Source organism: Ipomoea triloba, chromosome 13, assembly GCF_003576645.1.
Source record: "Ipomoea triloba cultivar NCNSP0323 chromosome 13, ASM357664v1".
NCBI lineage: Eukaryota > Viridiplantae > Streptophyta > Magnoliopsida > Solanales > Convolvulaceae > Ipomoea > Ipomoea triloba.
This window is the reverse complement of record NC_044928.1, coordinates 10,084,457-10,110,982: the sequence shown is the minus strand read 5'-3', so window position 1 is coordinate 10,110,982 and position 26,526 is coordinate 10,084,457. Positions and strand designations below refer to the sequence as shown.

The 26,526-nt window shown below is 33.4% G+C and overlaps 2 protein-coding genes and 1 long non-coding RNA gene across 3 annotated transcripts; all 3 read right to left on the bottom strand.

Annotated features, from left to right (window-relative positions):
* Positions 1–1,985: 1,985 nt before the first annotated feature.
* Positions 1,986–3,419, bottom strand: LOC116003054. Its single transcript, XR_004094605.1, has 2 exons — positions 3,177–3,419; positions 1,986–2,428 (listed from the first exon to the last, which is right to left on the bottom strand). It is a non-coding gene; the product is annotated as an uncharacterized LOC116003054 (long non-coding RNA).
* A 1,766-nt stretch (positions 3,420–5,185) lies between these two features.
* Positions 5,186–10,306, bottom strand: LOC116001170. Its single transcript, XM_031241060.1, has 4 exons — positions 10,167–10,306; positions 9,991–10,120; positions 7,375–7,651; positions 5,186–5,634 (listed from the first exon to the last, which is right to left on the bottom strand). Exons 1-4 carry the CDS (start codon positions 10,304–10,306, stop codon positions 5,522–5,524), a joined length of 660 nt encoding a protein of 219 aa, XP_031096920.1. The 3' UTR covers positions 5,186–5,521.
* Positions 10,307–10,658: 352 nt separating this feature from the next.
* On the bottom strand, positions 10,659–25,163 carry LOC116001169 (probable LRR receptor-like serine/threonine-protein kinase At3g47570). Its single transcript, XM_031241058.1, has 6 exons — positions 25,136–25,163; positions 24,502–24,841; positions 24,407–24,413; positions 24,230–24,240; positions 11,318–14,091; positions 10,659–11,186 (listed from the first exon to the last, which is right to left on the bottom strand). The coding sequence occupies exons 1-6, from the start codon at positions 25,161–25,163 to the stop codon at positions 10,786–10,788; spliced, it is 3,561 nt and encodes a 1,186-aa protein (XP_031096918.1). The 3' UTR covers positions 10,659–10,785.
* Between the last annotated feature and the right edge of the window lie 1,363 nt (positions 25,164–26,526).

Here is a 26,526-nt window from a genome sequence, read left to right as displayed (position 1 = left end):
AGGTATAGAACTTAGCACAGTTTTGGCCAAAATTTGTTGACCAGCAAACGTGAGTTGTTTTGCTTTCCACCCTTCCAGCCTAGAGTTTATTCTTTCCAATATATTGTTAAAATCTCCCTTCGTAACACGACCATGCATGGCTTGTACACCAAGGTAGCGTCCCATATTTTTCGTTAATGGAATGCCTGCTTCATATGAAAGCTGCTCTGCAACACTTTGACACACATTAGGGGAAACATAAATTTGGGATTTAGCAAAACTTACCTTTTGACCAGATGACGCACAGAAAATATCTAGGCAAGATTTAATAACCTCAACCTGCTCCTTTGTTGCTTCTCCAAACAGGACCATATCATCAGCGAAAAATAAATGAGAGATGATAGGTCCTGATCTAGATAACTTAATGCCCTTCCATCTCTTTTTTTTTACTGCTTCATTAATTAGGTGACTTAATCTTTCCATGCAGAGGACAAAGATATAAGGGGACATTGGATCCCCTTGTCGAATTCCTCTACCTGGAGAGAAATAATCTGTTTGTTCGCCATTCCATATAAAGGACAATCTGGTAGACTCAATAATGGCGGCCATTAAAACTAAAGAAACACACAAAACCATGAATGAACAAAGAAAAATAATACGTTAGTCAGAAATAAATATTAATTAATTCCCGAAATAATTGAAGGTTATGAACATGGGTGCGTGCCTATTTACTGCGTATTGTGTGCCAGTAACGAATGAGTTGTGTGCCTACGGTGGAAACTAATAGAAGTAGAAAAATTAATAAAGAGGCTTACTCAGTAATAGCAGAGCATGAACCCACATGGAACTGGATAGCATAGTTTGAACTAATATTTGGTATGAACATGGAAAAATAATAAGTTAGTCAAAAGTAAATATTAATTAATTCTCGGAATAATTGAAGGTTATGAACACGGGTGTGTGTCTATTTACTGTGTATTGTGTGCTAGTAACGAATGAGTTGTGTGCCTACGTCGTATTCAAATGCTTTGTTTTGTATTATTATTATTATTATTTTTTTTTTGGAACAAATTTTTTGCATCAGTTTCATGTAGATATTTGAATTACCCGTGACGTATGAGTTGTATGCATAGCGTGAATAATAATAGAAGTAGATAAAAGAAAAATTAAGGAATATTTTTTTATTAAAAAAAAGTGTTAGATTGATTACTAAATGCTTATTTATTTATTTATTAATTTTTGTAATTGGTAGAAATTTGTGCATCTATTGTACTTATAGCCCGTATGCGCAAGGAAACACAACAGAAATGCAAAAAATGTTGAACTTTAATGTTAATGCACATCGTACGAGCAATGTGACGCGTGCGCTATGCTTTCAACCAACTTCTTCGTGTGGCACTTGATATACCCACGTCATTCATTGCAATTTGTTTTTATGTTCTTTTGGTGATTTGATATGGGATAGCGATACTATTGGTGTGCTCATCTTTTCATTGTACTGTCATGTTTATTCATGCAACTAGTATACTTTTGGTTATACTTTGGTTTCTGTTACTTTATATGTAGTGGATTCGCTTTTTGGTTATAATATTAGTTTTCGTGCCATCACTTATATTTATTATGTGCACTCTTGGTTTATTGTTTGCGTTAGTCATGTTTTTTTTTCCGAGCTTTGGCAGTGAACATGCACTCGATAGTAAAGGGTCAGACACACAACTTCTTATATTATTATTCAGGTTATCCACACAGCTCATATGTCACACGATAGGAAATAACCACACGATATGAAGGGTCGGGCACAAAACTACTTATATTATTATTCACGTTGGGCACATAGCTCATACGTCACAGGCACACAACATTTAGGAAATATGCACATGATATACTATTCAGGATTAGGTACACACTGATGTTCATAATCCTTGATTATCGTTTGCACACACATTAAGGCCCATATAATTTTGTTATTACTTTTGTGCACAAAATTTATTTTTTCAATCACAACATGCAAATAAGAATATAAGTCATTTCATAAATCAAATTGTAGTTGAGATTTAAATAGAACATGTATTTTTGATATAGCACTACATTTCATAAGTCACTTGCTATCCCTTCCCGCTGTTCTTCAGCTTCTTCTTTGTATGTTTTTTCGCGTGCATTCTTTAATCACTTTCCGCTTTCTTTGTTCTTTGATATTTTCTTTTTTGCGTGCACAAACCAGACTTGAAAGGTCACCTACTTGTTTAAAATACTCATGCAACAACAGTTTATAAACAAAGCATAAATATAACAATGTCAAAACTCTAAACCATTAAAGAAAAAAGATAGTAAAGTCAAACGTAATCGAACACACACCAATATTAAGGAACAGGGCCTTCAACAAAATCATCATCATCACCAGGGGATGGGGACAAAGACGCCACCATGTGTGCAACCATAGCCCTTATTGCTGCCACCAATAAACCATACACACATGAAAACCAACCGTGTCACATAATATATTAAATTAAACATTGGCACACAATTAATATCAAAATTCACTAACTTGGTTACAAAAGAAACACAATAGTGGCACACACCCCACTTGGCACACCATCAAATGAACCACGAAACCACCACATTATAAATTTAGGCACACAATATTCGCGCAATAGCACACAAGAACATACCACTTGGCAAAATATAATTTAACAAATAAATAAACAAAAAAAAAAGCTCATACTAAAACGTGTTAGTCATTATATGCATTGGCACACAATATTCCAACATTGGCATACAATTACATACCACTTGGCACACCAAAAAATGAATCTCAAAAACAACAACATTCAACAATAATTAATAAGATAAGTGAAAAATATCTAAATTGATGAAGAATACATATTAAGCACAGAAACTCACAAACTACCATGCATTTACAGAACACCAAAAAAACACTAGAAACCAAATTAATGAAGAATACATATTAAGCACAAACTTTGAATTTTTTTTTAAAAACAAACCGACATGAATATATATATATATATATATATATATATATATATATATATATATATATATATATATAAAGGGAGAAACAACGACACCCTACAACCCTAAAACAGTCGCAACATCCAGTGATTCAAAAAAAAAAAAAAAAGCATCCAAAACACCAAAAAAAAAAGGAACAAAAAACAAGAGAAACGCAAAAATTTGACTTGGTTCTGACGCTGACGCTGAACCTCCAGCCCGTTTGCCCAGTCGCGACCCTCCTCGCTCCACCATTAACGACGACGTCGCCAACACGTGCTATTCAACCGCGAACCTTGCCTTCTACAATGAACTCCCCGTCGCCGATGACTGGCCTTCAACCGCCAACCTTAAGCTTCCAAAATATCAAAAGGAGAGAGAGAAACTATGCTGCAATGAGAGAAGGAAGAGAGACGGTTGGAAAATTGAAAAAGGATACTGAAAAGCCTTAGGAGCCGACACTTGCGTGTTCTACCATAATTAAAACATCTCCTAATTAATCACACGGTTCAAAATACGAAAATACCCACACCAACTTAATTCAGCTTTAAACAAGCCTTTTTAAACTTAAAATAATATAAAATTACAATTAATCTACACCATTAATTTTTATAAATCAATGGCTAAGATGAGTACTAATAATCCTCTATAATCTAATAGTTCTCACCTGAATATAGTTCTATATATATATATATATATATATATGGGCTGGATCCAATGAGATCACCATCTAAGATGAGATCATGAGATTCCATCTGAGCCATTTATTAAATTGGAATAAATTGTTAGGATTAATATTTAAATATGAATTATTTTAGGACATAATTAAAAGTAAATGATAGAGTTGTAATTTGATTAGAATGTATTATAATAGGAAAATAATTGACCATAATAATCCCCATATATTAAGAAATCCTAATCATGGTAACCAAGTAGAAGTTTTATGGGATGCTTTGTCTGATTTGAACACACACCGTGAGAAAAGTGAACAAATTAGTCGTAGTGGTTAACAGAGACTTCCATGGCTAATAGCTTTGCCGGTATGTTTTTAATAATTTCTATTTTAATTTTGGTTTTTTGTTTCTGCTATGGAATGTGTGTGCATTTATAGCGCGGGGTGTGTGCATATTGCTGAGTTTGAGCCATGCCACATACTAATTGCGCGTGCAAACGTTGCCAGGGGTGTGTGCGTTTCACCAGAATGGAGATTACAACATATGACCACAAATTAAATGGGAATTTAATTTGAAAATCGAATAGAAATGATGACGTATGAACTGAGAGTGCGTACCGTTGGTGTTATTTTTTTTTTATACTGCACTGATATAAATGAGTTTCTCACACTTAGTAATTATTTTATTCGTAAATACAGAATGGACCCTGTAAAAATAGTACTGGTGTGTGCAGAATTGATTGGCAGTATGTGCATTTCCCTGATGGACCACTAACCACGTTATGGCCTATAATTGTGTGCAGTGCAGGTCAGTAGCGTGGCCTATAATTAATACAGCAGTTTATGTCAATACACATGCAAATAAAATTAATAGTAACAAAATGAATAACGCATGAAGTGACAGCAATGGAGACTGAAGGGTGTGTGCATTTCACTGCAATGGAGATTACAACATATGACCACAAATTAAATGGGAATTTAATTTGGAAATCGAATAGAAATGACGACGTATGAAGTGAAAGTGCGTACCGTTGGTGTTATTTTTTTAAACTGCACTGATATAAATGAGTTTTTCACACTCAATAATTATTTTATTCTTAAATACAGAATGGACGCTGTAAAAATAGTACTGGGGTGTGCAGAATTGATTGGCAGTGTGTGCATTTCCCTGATGGACCACTAACACTGTTATGGCCTATAATTGTGTGCAGTGCAGGTCAGTAGCGTGGCCTATAATTAATACAGCAGTTTATGCCAATACACATGCAAAATAAAATTAATAGTAACAAAATGAATAACGCACACAGACCGGTGCACATACTATTTGCCTAACGAGTACAAACTGAAATAATAATACAAATAACTACTATAGCAGTTTATGCCAATACAAATTTGAAATAAATTAATATTTACAAAACCAATAACGCACACTGACTGGTGCACACAATAATTGCCTCAAGAGCACATACCCAAAAAACGTAACCATAAAAGCTACATCAGTTAGTGAGAATATGACATATCGATTTGAATCACAACGTGAATTAACTATCCAACAAATGAGACAGTGTACCCATATCCCTGATTTATTCGAAAACATTAAAGACAAAATCTGTTCGGTACAAAGTGAAGAGCATAACAAACCAATATCTAATAAATGAGAAGTTAATTAAGAAAAGCATAAAACTACTGAGTTTCGTCAGCCAACATTAGCAGCAAATTCGTCTATAGAAGTGGCGTTGGAAAGACGATGTGTGTTGCTATGAAACAATAATAGATCTGACAAGAAACACACATGAAGTTCACGCAAACACCGGGCATCACCCCTGCGAATACCACAATCCCACGCAGCCATCGACTGCCCTACAACGGAGGGTCTGGTTGGGCACTAGGGGGCAACACGACCGGGGGAGATACGAAGTCGTCAGATGACGGACTATCCACCAACCCATTTTGATTACCTTGATCAACGTACCCTGTAAATCAATGCATATCAAATTAAATAACACCAATTCACAAATTAAAAATTATTATTAACAGAATGAAAAACGCACACAGACCGGTGGATACATGAATTGCCTAACGAGCACAAACCCAAATACTAAAAAGAATAATTACTAAAGCAGTTTATGCCAATACACATTGAAATAAAATTAATATTTACAAAATGAATAACGCACACAGAATAGTGCACACACTAATTGCCTAAAAAGAGTACATAGCCAAAAAACATATAAATAATAACTACAACAGTTAATACCATACACATTTAAATAGAATCTCTGTTTCAGAATAAATACATATGTGAATTTCACAACGATAGGAACTTCAAAAGTTTAAGATCACAGTTTTCAAACTCATTAATTTTTCCCAATATTAAGAATTCCCAATCCTAATTAGCAATACCATTCAGGTGCACACACTAATTACCTAAAAAGAGCACAAACCCAAAAACATAATAAAGAAACACCATACTGGTGCACACACTAATTGCCTAAAGAGAACAAACCCAAACAGTAATAAAAATGAATACTACATAGGTTTGTACCAATACATTTGTAAGTGAAATTAATATTAACAAAATGAGTGTCGCAGACAGACCGGTGCACACAGTAATTGCCTAACGAGCACAAACTAAAATAACAGACCCAAACAATTAATACAGGATTTTATGCGAATACACATTTAAATAAAATTAATATTAACAAAATGAATAACGCACACAGACCGGTGCACACACTAATTGCCTAACGAGCACAAAATGCAATAATAATAGAAATAATTACTATAGCAGTTTATGCCAATACACATTTAAAATAAAATTAATATTTACGAAACCAATAACGCAAACTAAATGGTGCACACAGTAATTGCCTAAAGAGCACATACCCAAAAAACATACCCATAAAAACTACAGCAGTTTATACCATACACACTTAAATAGAATCTTTGTTTCACAATAAATTTATATGTGAATTTCACAACGGTAGAAACTTTAAAAGTTTAACATCACACTTTTCCAGGGGATTATTTTTTGAAACTATTACGAATTCCAAATCGTAAATAGCTATACCATACTGGTGCACAGACTAAAGGACCAGAAAATACAATGTATTACTTGCTGTGCCATCAGGGATTAAACATAATATCAACAATCAATAGTTTTAACTTTTAAGAGAAAAATCTGAATTAGAAACCTATAGTTTAAATGCTATTTACACTTAATAAACTACATTTTAAATGCAGCAAGATGCAACCTCTTTTTTTCTTTTTTAATCATTGTAAAATTGATTAAGTTCATGAGGCTATTTTACCCCCTCCGTAGACATACAAACACAAACTGCACATGACAACCAACAGCCCAAACCCCAACTCCCATTCTGGGCAATTCACTCATTCTCTGATAGGATTGAGATTGTTAGAAGCATAAAGGATTGAGTCAATACACATATATGTAGTATATAAACACATTTGAACTACTTGACTACTTCCTTCCACTTATAATAAAACATATTAAGAATTGAATATAAAAATTTGAGTTTTTATTAAACCAAAAACACACCCAGCCCACGGACCGAATATGCCAATCGGAACACCACCCACAGCCCCAAAACAGAGTACCCTGGAACACCAAACCACCGAACCAATGCTAACCCTAACCAAAAAAACAGAAAGCAGATAAAGAAATAAGCAACAAAAAATTGAACATGGAATACCTTCAACACCATTAGTAACAACCCTCCTCAGACGCTTCGACCTCCTAATAGAAGAGCCTGCCATGGAAATGCTATCTTGTGCCAATGTCGACAAGCGATAGGGAAGGCGAATACGCGACGGCGACGGATGGACACCGGCGCCAAATCGTGGGAGGATATCACCTAAAATTCGGCCCCAAGGAACTGCTAGCTTGTGCCTATGTCGACAACCGAGAGGGAATGCGAATACGCGACAGTGAGGGATGGAGACCGGCGCCAAAACGTGGGAGGAAATCACCTAAAATCCGGGTAAACGCAATCGCAAAAAGGTAAAAAAGGAGTAAAAAATGGGATACAAAATACGTAAATATGCAAAGAAGGGTTAAAATTACCACCATGCCCTCCTGAACCCAATTCCGGACATTAAATCAAAAATGATTAAAATAAAATCTGAACCGTTAAATAAAAACAATGAATGGTCGAGATGTAATCTCACGATCTCGTCTAAATATGATGATCTCACTGGATCCAAATCCTATATATATATATATATATATATGGGCCGCATCAGATGCGAACAGCCTCCCCAGTACGGCTGTGGGTCGTTCTTATTTCTCTCCACGGCTGTGGGTCGTTCTTATTTCTCTCCTGGCACCCGTTCTCATTAGAGCGCGCCCATATATATATATATATATATAGGCCGCATCCCCCGTGCGGCTGTGTGGCCTGATATGCACCATTAGATTCCATGATTTAAGACTTCATATTAATCCAAACAATATAGGCGCTTGGTCTTTAGTTACGCGAACGGGAAGGATAATGTTGGCAATTCACTACAATTTCAAAACTAGATCAGACGACGACGGAGACTTGAAGTCGACGAGCACTGAACAACGAACACCAGACGAGCGTAGAAGGACTCCATCACCAGCAACGAGCGCTCCGTTCCGAACAAAACGCACAGGTCGACTCCAACAGAGGAACGAGAATGGAGTAATTCGCAATAGTCTGTGTGTTATTAACATTAATCTGGTTCATATTTGAGATAATATTGGTGTAATTCGCAATAGTATGTGTATTTGGTGTGTGGTGGTCAAGTGGTGTGTTTTAATATGAGAATTGGTGCATTTTGTAACGTATAATGGTGTGTTTTAATTTGTCCAGTGGTGCATTTTATACGTAGAATTGTGTGTTTTAATACACATGGTGGTGAATTTTACGAGAGTAGTTGCATTTGGTGTGTGGTGGTTAAGTGGTGTGTTTTAATCTAAGAATTGGTGCATTTTATAACGTAGAATAGTGTTTTTTAATACACATGGTGGTGAATTTTACGAGAGTAGTTACATTTGGTGTGTTTTAATCTGAGAACTGGTGCATTTTACAACGTAGAAGTGTGTTTTAATCTGAGAACTGGTGCATTTTACAACGTAGAATGGTGTGTTAATCTGAGAACTGGTGCATTTTACAACGTAGAATGGTGTGTTTTAATACGTTTGTTGGTGCATTTGAATTGACTAGGTGTATTTGGGTATGGTGGGAAATGGTGTGCTTTAATTTGTGCAGTGGTGCATTTTAATACAAATGTTGGTGAGCTTTACGAGAGTAGTTGCATTTGGTGTGTGGTGGTTAAGTGGTGTGTTTTTATATAAGAACTGGTGCATTTTAGTACGTTGAATGGTGTGCTTTAATACATTTGTTAGTGCATTCTGTACCTTAACATTACCTTCCCCACTTACAATTACCATAAAGCCCCCACTTAAGTTACGCGAATTAAATTTCCTAAATCCTAATATATAACATCAACCGTCAGATCACCTCAATCCAGCTGTATATGTTGGGTCACACGACCGCACCTACTGTGCAGGCCGCATTTGAATTAAATTCTATATATACATATATATATATATATATATATATATATATATATATATATATATATATATATATATATATATATATATATATATATATATATATATATTATTGGCATTATGGTGTTCGCTTTCTGGTATTTATTTATGGTGGCTAAGTGGTGAAACATAACTTTCATATTTGAAAGTTACGAGTTTAATTCTTACCAACTCTCTTGATCGAGTCCGTCATGCAAGATTTTTAGTGCAGTTTTATTTTCTTATGAGCTTATGTTAGGTTAATTAGTTGACTAATTGTGCATATCATACCTTAGGATCGTATTACATCAATTTAATAGAAATAGTTATGCTCTACTTAATATACAAAATTTCAACCAAATCACAACATTTAATATGTAAAGAAGGACTTCTTAATCTTGTGTAATTCCCTGGTCACTTTATTCATGTGCATGTGATCCATTGGTGATCTACTAGAAGCACAAATGAGACCAATTTTAAAAATGGAGATGAAGAATGTGTGGGCCTTGATATCCCAAAGTCTTTATGAAGTAGGATGTTACTCGGTTTAGATAACAATGAATAACCATTGATTTACAATCATCATAGAGATAACACAATGTAGAAGCTATGTCAATTGCAATATTTAACCTTTAAAGAACACTGAGAACATTTGTCTTTGCTCTTGCATCAACAGAATGTGTATGCAACCACATATCTAGATCTCTATTTTCCATAAATTCATAAACTAGAGCTTTGAATTCATTACCTGCAAACAGAACCAATCAAATTTATCGCAGAGATCCTTCAGTTGCTCGATGCAAATCCCTATAAGGGATTTTGGAAAGCTTTTCAACTTTAATTTGGATAATTTAGCACGCTCCCTCCTTTTGTCTTTCCTCCGATTCAGTGCAATGTTAGAAAAGCAATGATTGATGCAAACACCAGAGCCACATAAAGATAACAATCATAGCTTTAAGCTTTAGATGCTTTCTCTGTTTTCTTTGCTTCAGTGCACATGGAGGTAGCTTTAGCTTAGGTATACCACCACAAACTTTTTTGTTTCCAAGCAACCAATGATACATGGTTTGCCTTAGCAAAAATTCCATTTGTTGGCACCTCACCTTCTAGATCATTAAAAGAAAGATTCAAATATTGCAAGAAATTAAAGAGAGTTCTTGGATAATGTTCGATTTGAAAGTCAAGAGTTTAATTCTTACCAACTCGTTTGATCGAGTCCGTCACACAAGATCTTTTTAGTGCAGTTTTATTTTCTTGTGAACTTATGCTAGATTAATTAGTTAACTAATTGTGCATATCATACTTTAGGATCATGTTACGTCAATTTAATAGAAATGGTTATACTCTAATTAATATAAGAACATATAGATAATACTTGGAGCTTGTTCCCCATCGTACAACAAAAGAAGATTCCAATCCAAGAAAAGTTTAAATCAAAATTAAGGAAATTTAGAGCAGCATGTATTTGGCAAATTGGAAAGCAAGCTTTTCTTAATTTCTACCCATGGAAATATTGTATGTCACAAAACATGTTTGCTTAATTTTATGCAAAGAAAGCCTTCTTAATCTTGTGTAATTCCCTGCTCACATCATTCATATGCATGCGATCCATTGGTGATCTTGAAGCACAAGTGAGTCCAATTTTGAAGATGAAGAGGAAGAAGTTTTGCACCTTGCTCTCTTCAATTTCCACCAAATTGCCATCATCCTCCAACTCTACCTCCGGTGTTATTCCACGACTGCTTTCTAGGCATGCTGAAAGCAATGGGTCTACAATCTCTATCACTTCATCTGGCAACGCCATCTCCACATACTCACAAAGACTGCTACACTCACCATTGAATAAGTCATCCGTGGGTCTCTTAGCTGTGAACATTTCTAACAAAAGGATTCCAAAACTATACACATCTCCAAAAGTTGATGCGTTTGCTCCTATTCCGTACTCTAAATCCAAATTATTTGTGAAAACAAACAAAACAAGTAAAAAAAATAAAAATTAATAGAGCATTTTAATTTTTGGGAAAGAACTTCTTCATCAACATAAGATATGATATATGAATATGACTTATTCATACCTGGTGGAACATAACCAATTGACCCCTTTAATCCAGTGGTACTAGTTTGTTCACCAATTGGATCTTCAATTGTACGTGAATAAAGTCTTGATATACCAAAGTCTCCAACATGAGCAGTTAAGTCATTGTCAAGCAGAATGTTACTTGGCTTTAGATCACAATGAATAACCTCCGATTCACAATCATCATGAAGATAATGCAACGCACAAGCTACATCAATTGCAATGTTTAACCTTTGAAGAACACTTAGAACGGTTGTCCTTGCATTAGATGAATGTGTATGCAACCACATATCCAAATTCCCATTTTCCATGAACTCATAAACCAAAGCTTTGAATTCATTACCTGCAAAATCACAGCTCGAGCAGCAAGTCAAAATTGGAACAAGATTTCGGTGGCGTATGTTCCTTAACACTTTACATTCTGCAAGAAAGCTCTTTGTAGCTCCATTTTTTAAAAGGTCAAGTACCTTCACCGCAATTGTATGTTCTCCTCCACTTTGCTCAAATATTCCTTTGTAAACAGAGCCAAAACTTCCCGAACCAATCAAATTTGTCTCAGAGAAACCATCAGTAGCTTGATGCAGGTCTCTATAAGAGATTTTGGAAAGCTTTTCAACTTTGGATGGCTTAGCTGACTCCACCCTCTTTTGTTTCCTCCAACACAATGTTAGAAAAGCAATGAATGATGCAAACACCATAGCCGAGCAGATACATGTGAAGATAACAATCATAAGCTTTAAATGCTTTCCGTGTTTTGTTTTCTTCACAAGACATGGAGGCAGCTTTAGCTCAGGTATACCACCGCATAGCTTTCTGTTTCCAAGCAATGATACATTGGTTGCCACTGCAAACACTCCAATGGTTGGTACCTCCCCCTCTAGATCATTGAAAGAAAGGTTCAAATATTGCAAGAGTGGGAGCTTTTGGAGGTCTCTTGGTATCTCTCCAGTCAACTTGTTCTTTGAGATATCCAAATATGTAATGCTTTTTAAGGAAATCAAAGAAGGTGGGACTTTACCTTCAAAGAGATTATCATGCATATCAAGATACTCAAGGCTCAAACACTCTCCAATTGTATTTGGAATTTCGCCCGACAATTTGTTTCCAGAGACGTCAAAGGCATTTAGTGTTTTCAATTTACCCACGGCGGGAGATAACGGGCCAGTGAATGAATTACGGGAAAGGTCAAGGTACTTAGACAAAGATGGCACATTAAAAACTTGTTGAGGAATGATGCCATCTAGTTTGTTATTGTTCATGTCCAATTCATTCAAATTCTTGAGATTTTCCACATTTGAGGGTATATTGCCATCAAAATTGTTGTTATACAAAATAAGAGAAGCTAGATAAGTAAGGTTAAAAAGAGTGATTGGCATTTTTCCAGATAATTGGTTTTCTTCAAGAATCAAAACTTGTACGTTATGCAATTCACCTAGCTCACTAGGAATAATACCTGATAGTAGATTGCCTCCTATATCGAAAGAGATCAAGCTAACTAGATTTTTTATTCCTCCGGATATGTTACCAAATATCTTATTATCTCCTAGACGTAGGAGCTGGAGTTTGGATGAGAGGTTAGCTATGGTGTTTGGCCATTTACCTTCAAATTTATTTTCATAAATGGAAAACTCCTTTAAATTACTACAATTGGACAGAGATGTTATAAAAGCCAAGTCATTGAAGGGATCATTGCTACCAAGAAGATTGTACCCAAGGTTCAAAAGTAGAAGATCTTTTAACCTTCCAATATTATCTGGAACTTTACCTACAAGATGGTTGTCTACTACCTCAAATTCTTTAAGCTTAGAGGCGTTGGGAAATGAAATAGGGATAGTTCCATGCAATTTGTTGCCACCAAAATAAAATATTTCCAAGTTTGGCATGGTGTCTCCTATGTATCTTGGAATGGTCCCTTCAAGTGAGTTTTCAGATAGTGAAAAAGCTTGTATAGAAGTCATATTGAAGAAAGAAGGAGATAGTGTACCAGTGAAATTGTTGTCACTAAGTGAAAGGAAATTTAAACCCAAACACCGCGTAATCTCATGCGGAATACGTCCCTTCAAATGATTCATCTCCAAGCCCAACAGTTGAAGTGATGACAAATTCCCAAAAGTGGGAGGAATTCCACCTGTCAATCTGTTACTACCCAGAGTTAGTTGTTGTAGCTTCTTCAAATTAGCTAGGACTGTCGGGAGCTTCCCCTGGAGGCCATTTTCAGAAAATTGGAGTTCCATAAGTTGTACGCAGCTGCTGAGATTAAGCTTAGCCAGTTCTCCCGTCAGTGCATTCGTAGCCAGGTCGAGATATCTTAGTCGAAACAAACCACCAATCTCTCCTGGAATTTCACCTTGAAACATATTGCTATGAAGATCAAGAAGCCTGAGGAAAGTAAGATTTCCAATATGAGGGGATATGGTTCCCACCAACCCCTTCTTAGGAAGCCTCAATGCCACAACTCGTGGGTGTCGACGACCACACCTCACTCCTTGCCAACCACAATGGTGCACAGAGTCATTCCAGGAGTTAAGAAGTACTCCATTGGGATCATCAGAAATCCGGTGTTTAAACTCTAAAAGAGCAATTCTATCAGTCTCATTTGAGTAAAGAGTAGCTGATGATGATACAAAGGAGGAGGAGTAAGTGGAAAGGGTAAGAGTACATATTAGGCAAAACAGAAGGTGATGGTGGAGAGCAGATGATGAGAAGTAATTATAAAAGAGTGAGGTGAGGGTTCTGTGATGGCTCATCTTCATCTCCTCAATCTCTACAATTCTATTCAATAATAAGACCACAGATTTAGATAAATAAGCTAAGAGAGTGATCGATCCGATGTGTTTCTCTCACTGATTACTCCACGCAATTTAAATAAAAGAATTTAATGGAGTAGTGAGTCACCCCAATTCACAATTTTATAATAAAGTACTTTTGACAAAATGATGCTAGCTTAGCTTAGTAGACTTGGAAATTCACCACTGCCAATTCCATAGTAGTTTCGTAGTCCACATTGTTCTAGAAGTCATCACAAACGGCATGTTTGTTTGCATTGTTATCTTAGAAAGTATAATATTTTCTTTTATAAGCAATAAACACTTGCTAACATTACTGATGAAGAAGTATAATATTTTTAATAAAAAATGTAATACTTTTAACCATTTGCCAGTATAAACACTAGGCCCTTGTGACAGGCAGAAGATACACAAAATCTTGTACTCAGATCAGAACTATCGGCAATACTACTACTTGTGTTTTTACTTACTCCTAATTACTTTCCTGTAACTTTATTACCTTCATCATCAACCTATAAGGTGAGGATGAGATGGTGTGGATATCTTCTAAACTTTTGCCGCCCTTGAGGTCTTATTTGACACAAACATGCATGATTAATCTCGATGTATGATTGTAATTAATTGATTGGTTGATAAATTAAAACCTAGTAATCAAATGAAAAAAAAAAAAAAAAGCAAAAAACAAACAAAAACAAAGGGGTAACCTAGTGGATTGAGCATTATTTTCATACCTAAAGGTTACGAGTTCATGAATATATACCAATTATATATTTTGTAAAACTTGGACCATAAATACCAAATTATAAATCCATCAATAAATATTCAAATCCATAATCACTTTGTTTTCTTTTAGGGAAATGACTAGCTTAAGTTGACTTGACGTCAAGGAAAAAAGCTAAGATAAATTAAACCACAAAGTGGAAGACTTGGAATTTGGTGGTCAAAACTCAAAAGCACTTTGGAAAAGATAAACCCCATACATGGTGCAAGACTGGAATTTGGTGGTGAGAAATTGGAGGTTAATTTCCCCGAGTTCACTACACTAATTCAAAGATTTGCATTAAACTTGAAAGGCCTAATTATTTTTTCGTATAAAATTCATAAGCATATTTGATGATTTTCCTTGATATATAGACAAGTACATATTATCGCGCATAAAGTTGTCCTCATCCCAGCAAGTTTATAACTTGCTAGATGAGCTGAAAAACCAAAAAGTAATTTTTTTTTTAATGTCACCTATTTAGCAGACTTGCTAAACAGCAACTTTTGCTGTCAAAAGCTGCCATTTGGCAACTTTTTTATTTTTTATTTTACTTTTATTATTATTATTATTATTATTATTATTATTATTATTATATTTATTGAGAGAAATCGTTTTTGAAAGTGAGAGCATTAAAATGATGGAAAAAAATAGTGAGAGAATAACAAATTTGATAATGTGAAAGTAGTGTTCATCTTTGAAAGCAAGAAAGTATTGCAGGGATAAAGATAGTCTAATCTCTACAATGAGTTTTGAAGAATTCTGTACATGTATGTGAGCTTTAATACCATATGTTACAATGTAGTCATAGCATGCATTGCGCTATAATTGGCGTAAAATTTGAAGTTTAAAAGTAATTTAAGTAAGATCTTGAATTTGAATTATGTAGTGCTTGAGCAACGGGTGCTATGAGAGCTCTATCATAATGGAAAGAAAAAAATTTCATTATATTTTTGGTCCCTTGACTATTGTACTTGTATCAAATTTAAAAATATTAATAGTCAAGGACTAAATTTGATACATGTGCAATAGTCAAGGAGTCAAAAGTGAAATTTTTTGCCTTTGAACATAATTTGATGTTTCCAATAAAAATAGAAGTATTTGTTATGAATTTCTTAGCTAGCTTTAGAAATATGTGAAAAAGCTTTTTTTGATAATTTATATCTATATATATACATAAGCAACAACTTTTTGGTAAATAAAAAAATTTTCAATTTCTCGCCCATAGAAAACTACGTCGTTTGGTCAATTAACTAGGTTAGCTGTTTGCATTAAATTCATTTGGTCTTTTGAGGGCTGATATTTGTTACATTTAATTAATTTAATATCAAACTTAATGATTAAACCTTTTTGGATTCCAAGTAACAGGTTGCAATACCTATTTGTAATCGGCGTGACTCCTCGATTACAATACCTATTTGAACATATTGATTTCAACCTATTTCTACAAATATAAATACATGTTAGACCTTTATACTTTCATTTACACATTTTCAAATCGAATACAAAAAACTTCAGAATTTCATTTGCAAGTCGTAGGCCATGGCTCCCTTGTACATTGTTGTTCGAGAGATTAAGAGGAACAAAACCTCTACTGCCCTGAAGTTGAGAGTTGTGCGTACGTACGATGTTCTGCAGAACAGAGGCAGTGAAGAGATCAAATCAAGAGTGTGTTTTTCATGACGAAGAGGTAATATTAGTATTTTTAAACTGGATTGTAAAACAGTAACATAATTGTTTCATTCGTAATACAATGTACAGTAAGTTATATAGACGTCAGTTATAAAACCGACGTCATATAACTATTAATTTCTCTAAAAAAAAATAATATCACAACGTCCTGACGTCGTAACATTAATTTAAAAATAAAAAATAATGTAAATATATAGACGTCAGTTATACAACCAACCCACGTCATGTATTTTGTTAAATTTTTAATTTAAAAATGAGTTATAATGCTGATTTTTCTTAAAAATCAATATTAAAACCCTTTTTAATAAATTTATAAATTTATTTAATATTTTGACTACAAAATCGATATGTTTGATGTTGTAGGTGATTCTGTAGCACTAATGGGCTGTTTGGTTCACGGAATAGGTAGGGAATGACATAGCATTCACAGTAATAACCTATTCCGTTGTTTGGTTCGCATTTGTATTCTAATGTTCCTGGGAATGAGCTATTACCCTTGCAAGGGTAATAGCTATTACCAGGGCCCATGGTGCTCCCCTTTATTTGAATACCCACCTACGGCTTTGTTTGTTATTACTTTTGTAGGAGCTATGATGTCATTCCTTGCGGCAACCACTGGAATATTACAGAACGATCTAAAGAGGGTCATAGCTTATTCAACTTGCAGTCAATTAGGCTATATGATCTTTGCTTGCGGTATCTCTAACTATTTGGTTAGCGTCTTTCACTTAATGAATCACGCGTTTTTCAAAGCATTACTATTCCTGAGTGCAGGTTCGGTGATTCATGCCATGTCGGATGAGCAAGATATGTAGAAGATGGGGGGGCTTGCCTCCTCGTTCCCTTTTACCTATGCCATGATGCTTACCCTTGCAAGGGTAATAGCTATTACCAGGACCCCCTGGTATTAACCTATTCCTGAGAGGTCAGGAATAGGTATTTCATTATAATTTCTTTTTTACCCTTTTTAAAGCTAAAATTTTTTACGCTCATTTTTACAAATTAAATTCATCGCATCACCCTGATTTTAATTATATAATAATTATTGCGACTGCGCGACACCACGCCGCAACAACAAATATATATATACACACATACACACACACACACACACACACTATATTATTTATTTATATATAAAAATTTGTAACTAAGAGCAATTAAGGCTCCTTAAATGATGGAGCTTTTGGCTCTTTAAGGCATCATCATCATGTTGTTAATTTTAAAATAGAAGCAATGATTATCTTATATAGAGAAGCTCAAATGAGTTTCCCTTCTTGAGTTACCAATGTGGGATCAAAAACTCTCATTTGTGTGTTTTTTAAAAATTAATTATTTTATATATAATTTTGTTTTGTATTATTGTTATTATTATTATTATTATTCATTTTTTCTTATTATTGTTTTTAATATTTTTATAAGTTTTATTTTATTATTACATAATAATAATATTAATATTAATAATAACATTATTATTATTATTATTATTATTATTATTATTATTATTACTACTACTACTACTACTACTACTACTACTACATAAGGGTATTTATGTCTTTTAAAACATATGTCATTTCTATTCCTTAAACCAACCAAACACTGTAATATAATTCCTAAAGTCTATTCCTTCCGCGAACCAAACAACAGAATACAATTTCTATTCTATTTCTTACCTATTCCATTCCTTATCGAATAGCATTCCTATTACCTCAAAATTCATTCTGTGAACCAAACGTGCTGTTAAAAGTTGTTGTTTTGCTATCTACACTTATAATAAGAGCCAATAATGTTAGACCCCTAACTGGAACTAAAAAAATGTTGGTGTAATAGTCTGCTATAACATATTGTACTTTGTGTTCTTCTTATTGTGCAACCAACAATTAAATTCCTAATATATCCTAATCTTTTATAATTTTACCAAATTCTTTCCGTTAAATATAACGGAAGTTTAACATTAAATTCTTTAGGCAATTTGTTTTTTTATTGCAGTTTTCAAACAAATTGACAATATTCTATAATACAATTCTGTATAGATTCCTAACTTAAAATTAGAATATTGAAATTTTAATAGGATTCTATAATACAATTTTTTATAGATTCCTAACTAAATCATTATTCTACCCAAAACAACAGTATATAAACCCCTCCCCTTCTCATTGGTATTCACCCAAAACTAAACCTAACATATTCTGCAACACACCATCTACTTGACATTCTATAGGTATTATTGTCAAAATATTATCATGCTAATTCTATTATTTGTATTTGTACTCATAATGATTACAGTTTTTTTTAAAAAAAAATCAATGATGGTATATATACTCATTAATTAGTATAAATTCAATATCGTTATGTAAATATATCTATTGTATAATATGTTCATCTATACTTGTATCCTTGTATGTAATGTTGTGGTTCTCATTATATTCCTCTATAATCTACACATTTTAGATACTCCTAACTCCCTAATCTATGGTTTTTGAATTTGTGTTGTGGTTCCCATTATATTATTTTATAACATCCTTTATGAACATATATATTTCCATGGCACAAGGATATATATTAGTCATGACAAATGCAGTAAAGTTAATTGATATTGACACACAAACTGTGGGCTGGAGTTGTACAGTTCATGTCATTAAGAAAAACGAACCAAAAAACGCTATTAGAACGCTTGAGAAAAAGTATATGCTCATCGTACTTGAGGATAAAACAGTAAGTAAATGGTAAAAAATTTCTCTCTTTATTATTATTATTATTATTATTATTATTATTATATTTTTATCATTATTAGTGTTATTATTATTATTATTATGAAGATGCTCTCATTCACCACCAACATCATTGTAAATGCTATATCTAAATGCAAGGAACTCGAGTTCAATCAATAGTCTTTGATAATGACATTGGAATGTATGATATCACTTTACAAACCAACAAATGGTACATCATCTCAAATGTCATTGTCAAACCTGTCCAGACGAACTATAAAGTACTTGATCACAAATACAATTACACATAGATTTTAAATGGTCGGACCGGTGTCCAAACAAGTAACAATGATGACACGTCATTTGCTCCCATGTAAGTGGTTTATTTGTTTCTACTTACTTTAGTTGCAATTTAGCTATTTACAATTTCGTTATGTTTTATTAAAATATATAAGCATCGAGATGATTTCTTTGATTTTTATTAATTTAGCATTTTTTTTCTTTCATTATTATATGACTACTTTAACCAATTAAGGAACACTAATTTAAAAATACGCATTGAGAATTGGTTTAATCGCGCAACGCGCGTGTGATATCTATATAAGGGTGGGTGTTTAAGTAATTAGTATATAAAAAATTCATAATTTGAGGAAAAAGTCTTCCTTATCAATTGCTTTTATATATTTTAGTATTTAATTTCTTATCAAGAGAAAAAGATAAATCTCATAGTGGAAGACTAGAATATGGTGTTTAGAGAACTATATTCATTTTATGCTAATTATTTGAAGTGGGGCTAGTCGTGATGGACGGAAGGTAAGACAGCAAGAAGACTGAAGACTTTCTATTAATTATTAATATAGCAGACACATTCTTCGGAATTGGAAAATGATAAGTGGATTACCAGAGAGTAAAATTTTGTCATGTATTTTAATTTTATTAGAGGAAGAAAAAAAAAAGTATGAAATAAAAACTTATATTTTTTTTTTTTCGATAAGAGTCAATACCATCTTCACTAGAGACTGAACCCATAATTTTTCATTTGGAAGAATCACTTCGTGCTACTAGGCCACAAGGTTATTAGGACAAAATTAACAACTTAGCTTGCTGCTAATTAAAATGGACTCCGTCTAAGGCGTCAACCATTAATTTTTTTTTTTAATATAGTGCGTTTTCAACAAGTTGGTAATACTTTAGTGGCCTAAGTTGTTATATAATTCATGCTAACGTGGCACTAATTTATTGCATTAAAAATATTTCTTTGAGTGATTAGGAAACTCTCAATCACTATTCGCTATTGTATAATATCTTGCAAAAAAAGTAAAACTCTAATAAGAAAACTGTGTGATAAGTTGAATCGAGAGAGTTTTGGGCAAATTTTTTTTTATTTATCTTTTAATTTGAGTTGATTTCAAATTATACGACTCCGATGAGCTAGCTAGAAGCTTAAAAAAAGGCCTTGTATAAAAATAAGCAAGCATGTTTTGAGACACGGAGGAGCTAGAAGCTTAAAAAATGCATAGATCAGAGTTGCATTTAGTATTCTTGGTTTAAGCTGGTCAGTTATGAACAACTTAAGTTAATTTACCACAGTGAAGAGCAATAAGCTTAAAAAATGCAGATAACTTTTTACTATTTTCTATATTTTTCAATAGCATATTGCACTTTACTATAGTGAGGTTAATTTAGATTTAGACTAATTGACCCACAATGTTTGAGTCTTACTAGCATGGTTCACATATATAAGAATTGATCATCCACTTTGACAATATTGCATACTTGCATTTAGCAAATCGCTGAGTGTGACATTATATATAGAGAAAAATGTCTCTTAAGAGTTCTGAAGATGGATTGGAAAACTCAGATATCCATTTTTCTATCTATGCTTCCATTGGTGAATTATGTATCATCTGCTGATGAAGACTCCCAGCTAAGCCATAATCAAATCACCCCTTCATCATCTGTTTCATCTCACAGTTTGGTTTCTGGGGAGTCTTTGCCCAGAAACTACATTGCGTATAATAATGATATTTTAGTGATGCTATAATGAAACTATATTGTGTATAAAATGAAACTAAATAACAAATCTCACATATTCGTTGTAATGATGAAATTATAGTGTGTATAAAGATAAACTAAATAATGAGAGAAGTTGCTATATGAACCATAACGGAATTTACTGTCTATCATTGTTAATGGGAAAAACATCAAATAAAGTTATTTTTCTACTTGGTTCATGTCGCTAAGGGACCACGGTCCAGAGTAAAATTTGTCCGTTGATGGACAATTTTAATAATGTCATCGTAAGTGCACGAGTCAATTGTAGTTTAGCGTGCAAAGCAAGGGTGGAACCCACAGGGAGTTGATACTTTGCAATTTACAGACTTAAAATTAATTAAATTGAATGCAATAAAATAAAACCGAAACTAGTAAAGTCAGGAGAAATAAAATAATTAAAGACTTAGAAAGAACGAGATAGCAACAATTGAGTAATTAACAAGTAAACCAAAGCTGTAGGAACATAAATCACCTACGATTAATCGCAATGCAAAATCGTAAGATACAATTTAATTTGATTGACAAATTGAACATAAACTAAAGCAATAATTTAGTGGCAATTTCTTCACACTCCTAGAAAAAGCAATTGGCAGTGAATTTTAATTAACAATAAATGAAAGCAAAAATTGACCTCATCTCCCACAAAGTAATATAATAATGAAAAGGAGAAAATTGCCATTTTAGCCCACTGACTATAGGGGTCCTGTTAATTTCAGTCCACGACTTTCAAAACTGTTAATTTCGTATCTTAACTATTCAATTTTTATCAATTTCGATCACTCTGGCCAAATTACCAGCCAAATCTCGTCAGAAATTAGTAAACCCTAAAATAATGAAGGTATTTCAGTCATTCCACCCCTATTTCTTTTTCTCCAGCGAATCTTTATATTTTCCGGCGGTTCTTCATATTTTCCGACGATTTAACTTTTCTACTATTAATTCTGTAATTAGCCTTTTGTTAATTTTTTCCCTCTTTTTACTCCATTGCCTTTTGTTTGTTTTCATCCAACCATGAAGCACAACGTTCCGTGCGTCCTCCATTGCCTTTTGTTTGTTTTCATCCCTCTTTTGTATAATGTACACTCAGTACAAAAATAATGTACATTCAGAACAAAAATAATGTGCATTTAGTACATTAAAAATGTACATTTTATTATGGTCCACACATCTCAATAATTTGCCCTTTAAACGGTATTGGGCCTCAGAACATATAATAAAAATTGGGCCAAATTAAACAAACTAAAATAAAGAAAAGAATTTGCCCAACTCTTATTAACAAAAGTACTCTGTATATTCCTAATGGCTCAAAATAATCTTTAAGCTTAATTATTTAAATAATTATTATATTAGTACATAATATAAAATAAAGTCCAACATAAACATAATGAAAAATAAATAAAACTAATTTATTATAAAAACTAATCTAAATTAAATATAAAAATAGTGCTTATCACTACTTATTAATCATAAAAAGTTTAACGAAACTCATAATACAAATAATGTTTATCAAAATTCCGCACATTTATTTATTTGCTTGTCCAAAAGCAAATGCATTATTAAAAGAAAATCAAATCAAATCAAATATTAGATCGAGCTTTACCCACGTAGTCATCCAAATGTATTGTCTCATCAATGTAAGTTAGTGTCAACTCATAGAGTGTATGAAACATTTGACCAGAAAATAAAAAACATTAACATGTTTATTCACTAAATAAAACTTGTGCTCGTGTATTGATTCCCCTTATATGAACTATGCAAAAACTCAATAAAATAAATATGAAAATATCACCAAATACACCCTAAATCAAATTCAGAAATATTCTATCATAGTGTAGGTGCAAAACATGAAGGTATAAGGATCAATGCATTTATTAAAATTTAAAATGCAAATATTCGTTTCTTCCAAATTTCACTCATTATTTTTCTATTTATGACTTTTTCCAAAAAGAATTTCCCCAAAAAACCTCGCCATTTTACGCTAGGCATATTTGGGTTTTCAATTTTAATTTGTGTGTACTCATGAACCAGACCACAACACTTATTTATTTATTTATGGTACATGTGTAGGTGATTGATTCAGTAGAGTAGAACCCAAATATATGAATAAACACTCTCATTTATTTTTTGAATATTTTTTTTCAAATATTTTAGTTTTTTTTTATATTTTACACCTCACTTATGCCACAAGAATGATCCGTGAACCAACAAACTACACCACAATTTATAGCACTCAAGAATTGTTTAAGACTTTGAAAAAAGGTATATAAAGTGAAACCAAGATATAAACTATCAAAGAAATTGCATAGAACATATAAGGATTTTTGAGAATTTAAATTCTAATTATGTTGTTGTTTCTTTTTTTTTTTTTTTTTTTCTTTAAAAAAAAACAATAAATAACAATAACAACTAGTCACATGCAATATACACACTAAGAGCTGCCAGAACTTTGCATTATTTTCATCATAGGCTATTCAAAAGGCTTATTGGGTAAGAGCTCAAGTTCAAAGCTTTTTTTTTTTTTTTTTTTTTTTTTGGTAAGAATGAATTAAAATAGAAATCTCTTCCCCACACTTATTTCAAGCATTGTCCTCAATGTTGAGAACACAAATTATGAGAAAACAACACCACATAAGCAAGAAGAAAATAAAGAAAAAGGGAAAGAGAATTGGGTTGCCTCCCAATAGCGCTTCAGTTATTGTCTGTAGCTAGACAACATGGGCATTCAAAATCGTGTAACTCTACCTATTCAACAATATGGGTTGATGGTTCACCCTCAAAGTATTGCTTAAGTCTTTGCCCATTTACCTTAAATTGTTCACCTGTTTTTGAATTTTTAATCTCGCAGGCACCATGAGAAAACACTTCAACTACCACAAAAGGCCTTGTTCATCTAGATTTTAACTTACCTGGAAACAATCTTAAACGAGAGTTAAATAACAAAACTTTCATTCCAGGTGCAAAATTCTTCCTCAAAATAGACTTATCATGATAGGCTTTGGTTCTCTCTTTATAAATTTTTGAGTTTTCATAAGTCTCATTTCTTATTTCATCCAATTCATTCAAATTCAATTTTCTTATCTCACCAGCTTTCTGCAAATCAAAATTCAGGAATTTAATAGACCAATAGGCTCTATGTTCTAACTTCACTGGCAAATGACAAGCTTTGCCGAATACTAACATGTACGGGCTCATACCAATCGGGGTTTTGTAGGCTGTCTTGTAAGCCCACAGTGCATCATTCAATTTGACGGCCCAATCCTTCCGGGAAGAATTTGCCGTCTTTTCCAAGATTCCTTTAATTTGTCTGTTACTCACCTCTACTTGGCCAGAGGTTTGTGGATGGTACGGGATAGCCACTCTATGAGTAATGCCATATTTTTTCAGTAGACCTGCAAAAAGTTTATTACAGAAGTGGGTATCTTCATCGCTAATAATGGCTCTGGGCATCCCAAACCTGGCAAAAATATCTTTCAAAAACTTCAAAACAACTTTACTGTCATTTGTCCTAGTAGCTACAGCTTCAATCCATTTTGACACATAATCAACATCCACAAGAATATAATTATAACCAAAGGAAGTAGGAAAAGGCCCAATTGTAACACCCCACTTTTTCCACTTAAGAAAATACGGGTAAAATTTTTTTTTATTATTACAAATAACTTTTACAATAGCGGAAGCTTTCAACAATAAAATGGAAAAAGGGGCGTTATGCCACGTTCAAGTATCTCATACTCAAACGCACAGGCTAACTAACTTACTACCGATTACTAATACAATATTTGATTTGATTTCTAAAGGTATAAAATCTTTACATTTAATCGCTCTCATGCTCAAAGCCATGTAATCCAAACCTGCAAAATAACTAGAGAGGGGAAAAACAATATCAGCACGACGGCTGGTAAGACTTACTCCACCCCGTAAAACATTTTTGCACATAGCATCTTGGAGCACATAGGAGCATATAATTTCATATTAACCCCTTAAAATATTTTATTCTCATAGATATCAATATTCTTTAACCAATTAAAATGTAATTTGAGGAAATCACTCAATAAAGTATATATTAATATCCACAAAATCTCTAGGATACCAATGCATTGCCTAACCATAATCCAAAATTATTCATCCACTCTCTTCTAAATATTCATCAAATAATGTTTTCCTCAACATTTGTATATGACCAACTTCTCAAAACATTTCATAATACCATCATTGCTCAAAATGTCATTAACTTTTCAAATAACCATCCAAGAGATAATTCCAATATCTCATAAAAATAATAATAATACCAAATAGGATAGGGAATTCCAATCTCCCAATTATTTTCTTTCCAAGAGGAAACCTTACAAGAGTACATATTGAATTTCTCAAATTCATCCACACTTGATAGAGAAAATGCCCAAAATGGTCCCTTGACTATGGCCTTTTCTTAATTTAGTGCATTGACTTTTAATTGCACCCAATGTGGTCCCCAGACTATGGAATTTTAAGCCAAACAGGTCTCCGTTTGATTTGGCGTCAACCAGGCATTAAACACAAGGGAATAATAGACAATTCAAGTCTTTTGTCATTGAAACCAGTTGACCAGTCGATTTCATCCCAAATTAGCGAACACAATTCGATTGATTCCTTCCCCAAATTATGCCCTAATTTCCGATGTGTTCGCCGTATCCATAGCCATCAACGGAATTCTCAAGCCATCAACGATTATCCATTGCCGACCACGAATATGCACAGCCATTGACGAGTTTCCCCAACCAAGGACAATATGGTTTGCCAACGAAGAAGTCTGGGTTCCGATTTGCCAAATTACGGTTAGTGCTTTTGTGCTGCTTTATAAGTTTCTTTATAGGTTAGATATGCTTTCTATGTTCGTGTATTTGTAGCTTCCATGCTTTATATATGTTCTTTTGTGCTGCTTTATAAGTGGATGTCCATGTGTTTTTGGTGGGTGCTTTTGTTGAGTAGTGTGTGCTCCCAAATGGATTGGGGACCACTATGTTTGTTTGTTTTATGTGCTTTTGTTCCCTGTATGTGAAAATCAAGAGGGGACCATTGTTTGCACATTTTGAAGAATGTATTGTAAATGAAAATTCTGGCAGTTTCTAATACGGAGTAGCATTTAATTTTTGACTGTAAAAGTATCCTCCTCCTTGCCATGAAACCATATTTTATTCTCCCACAGAATGACAACAACTTTAAT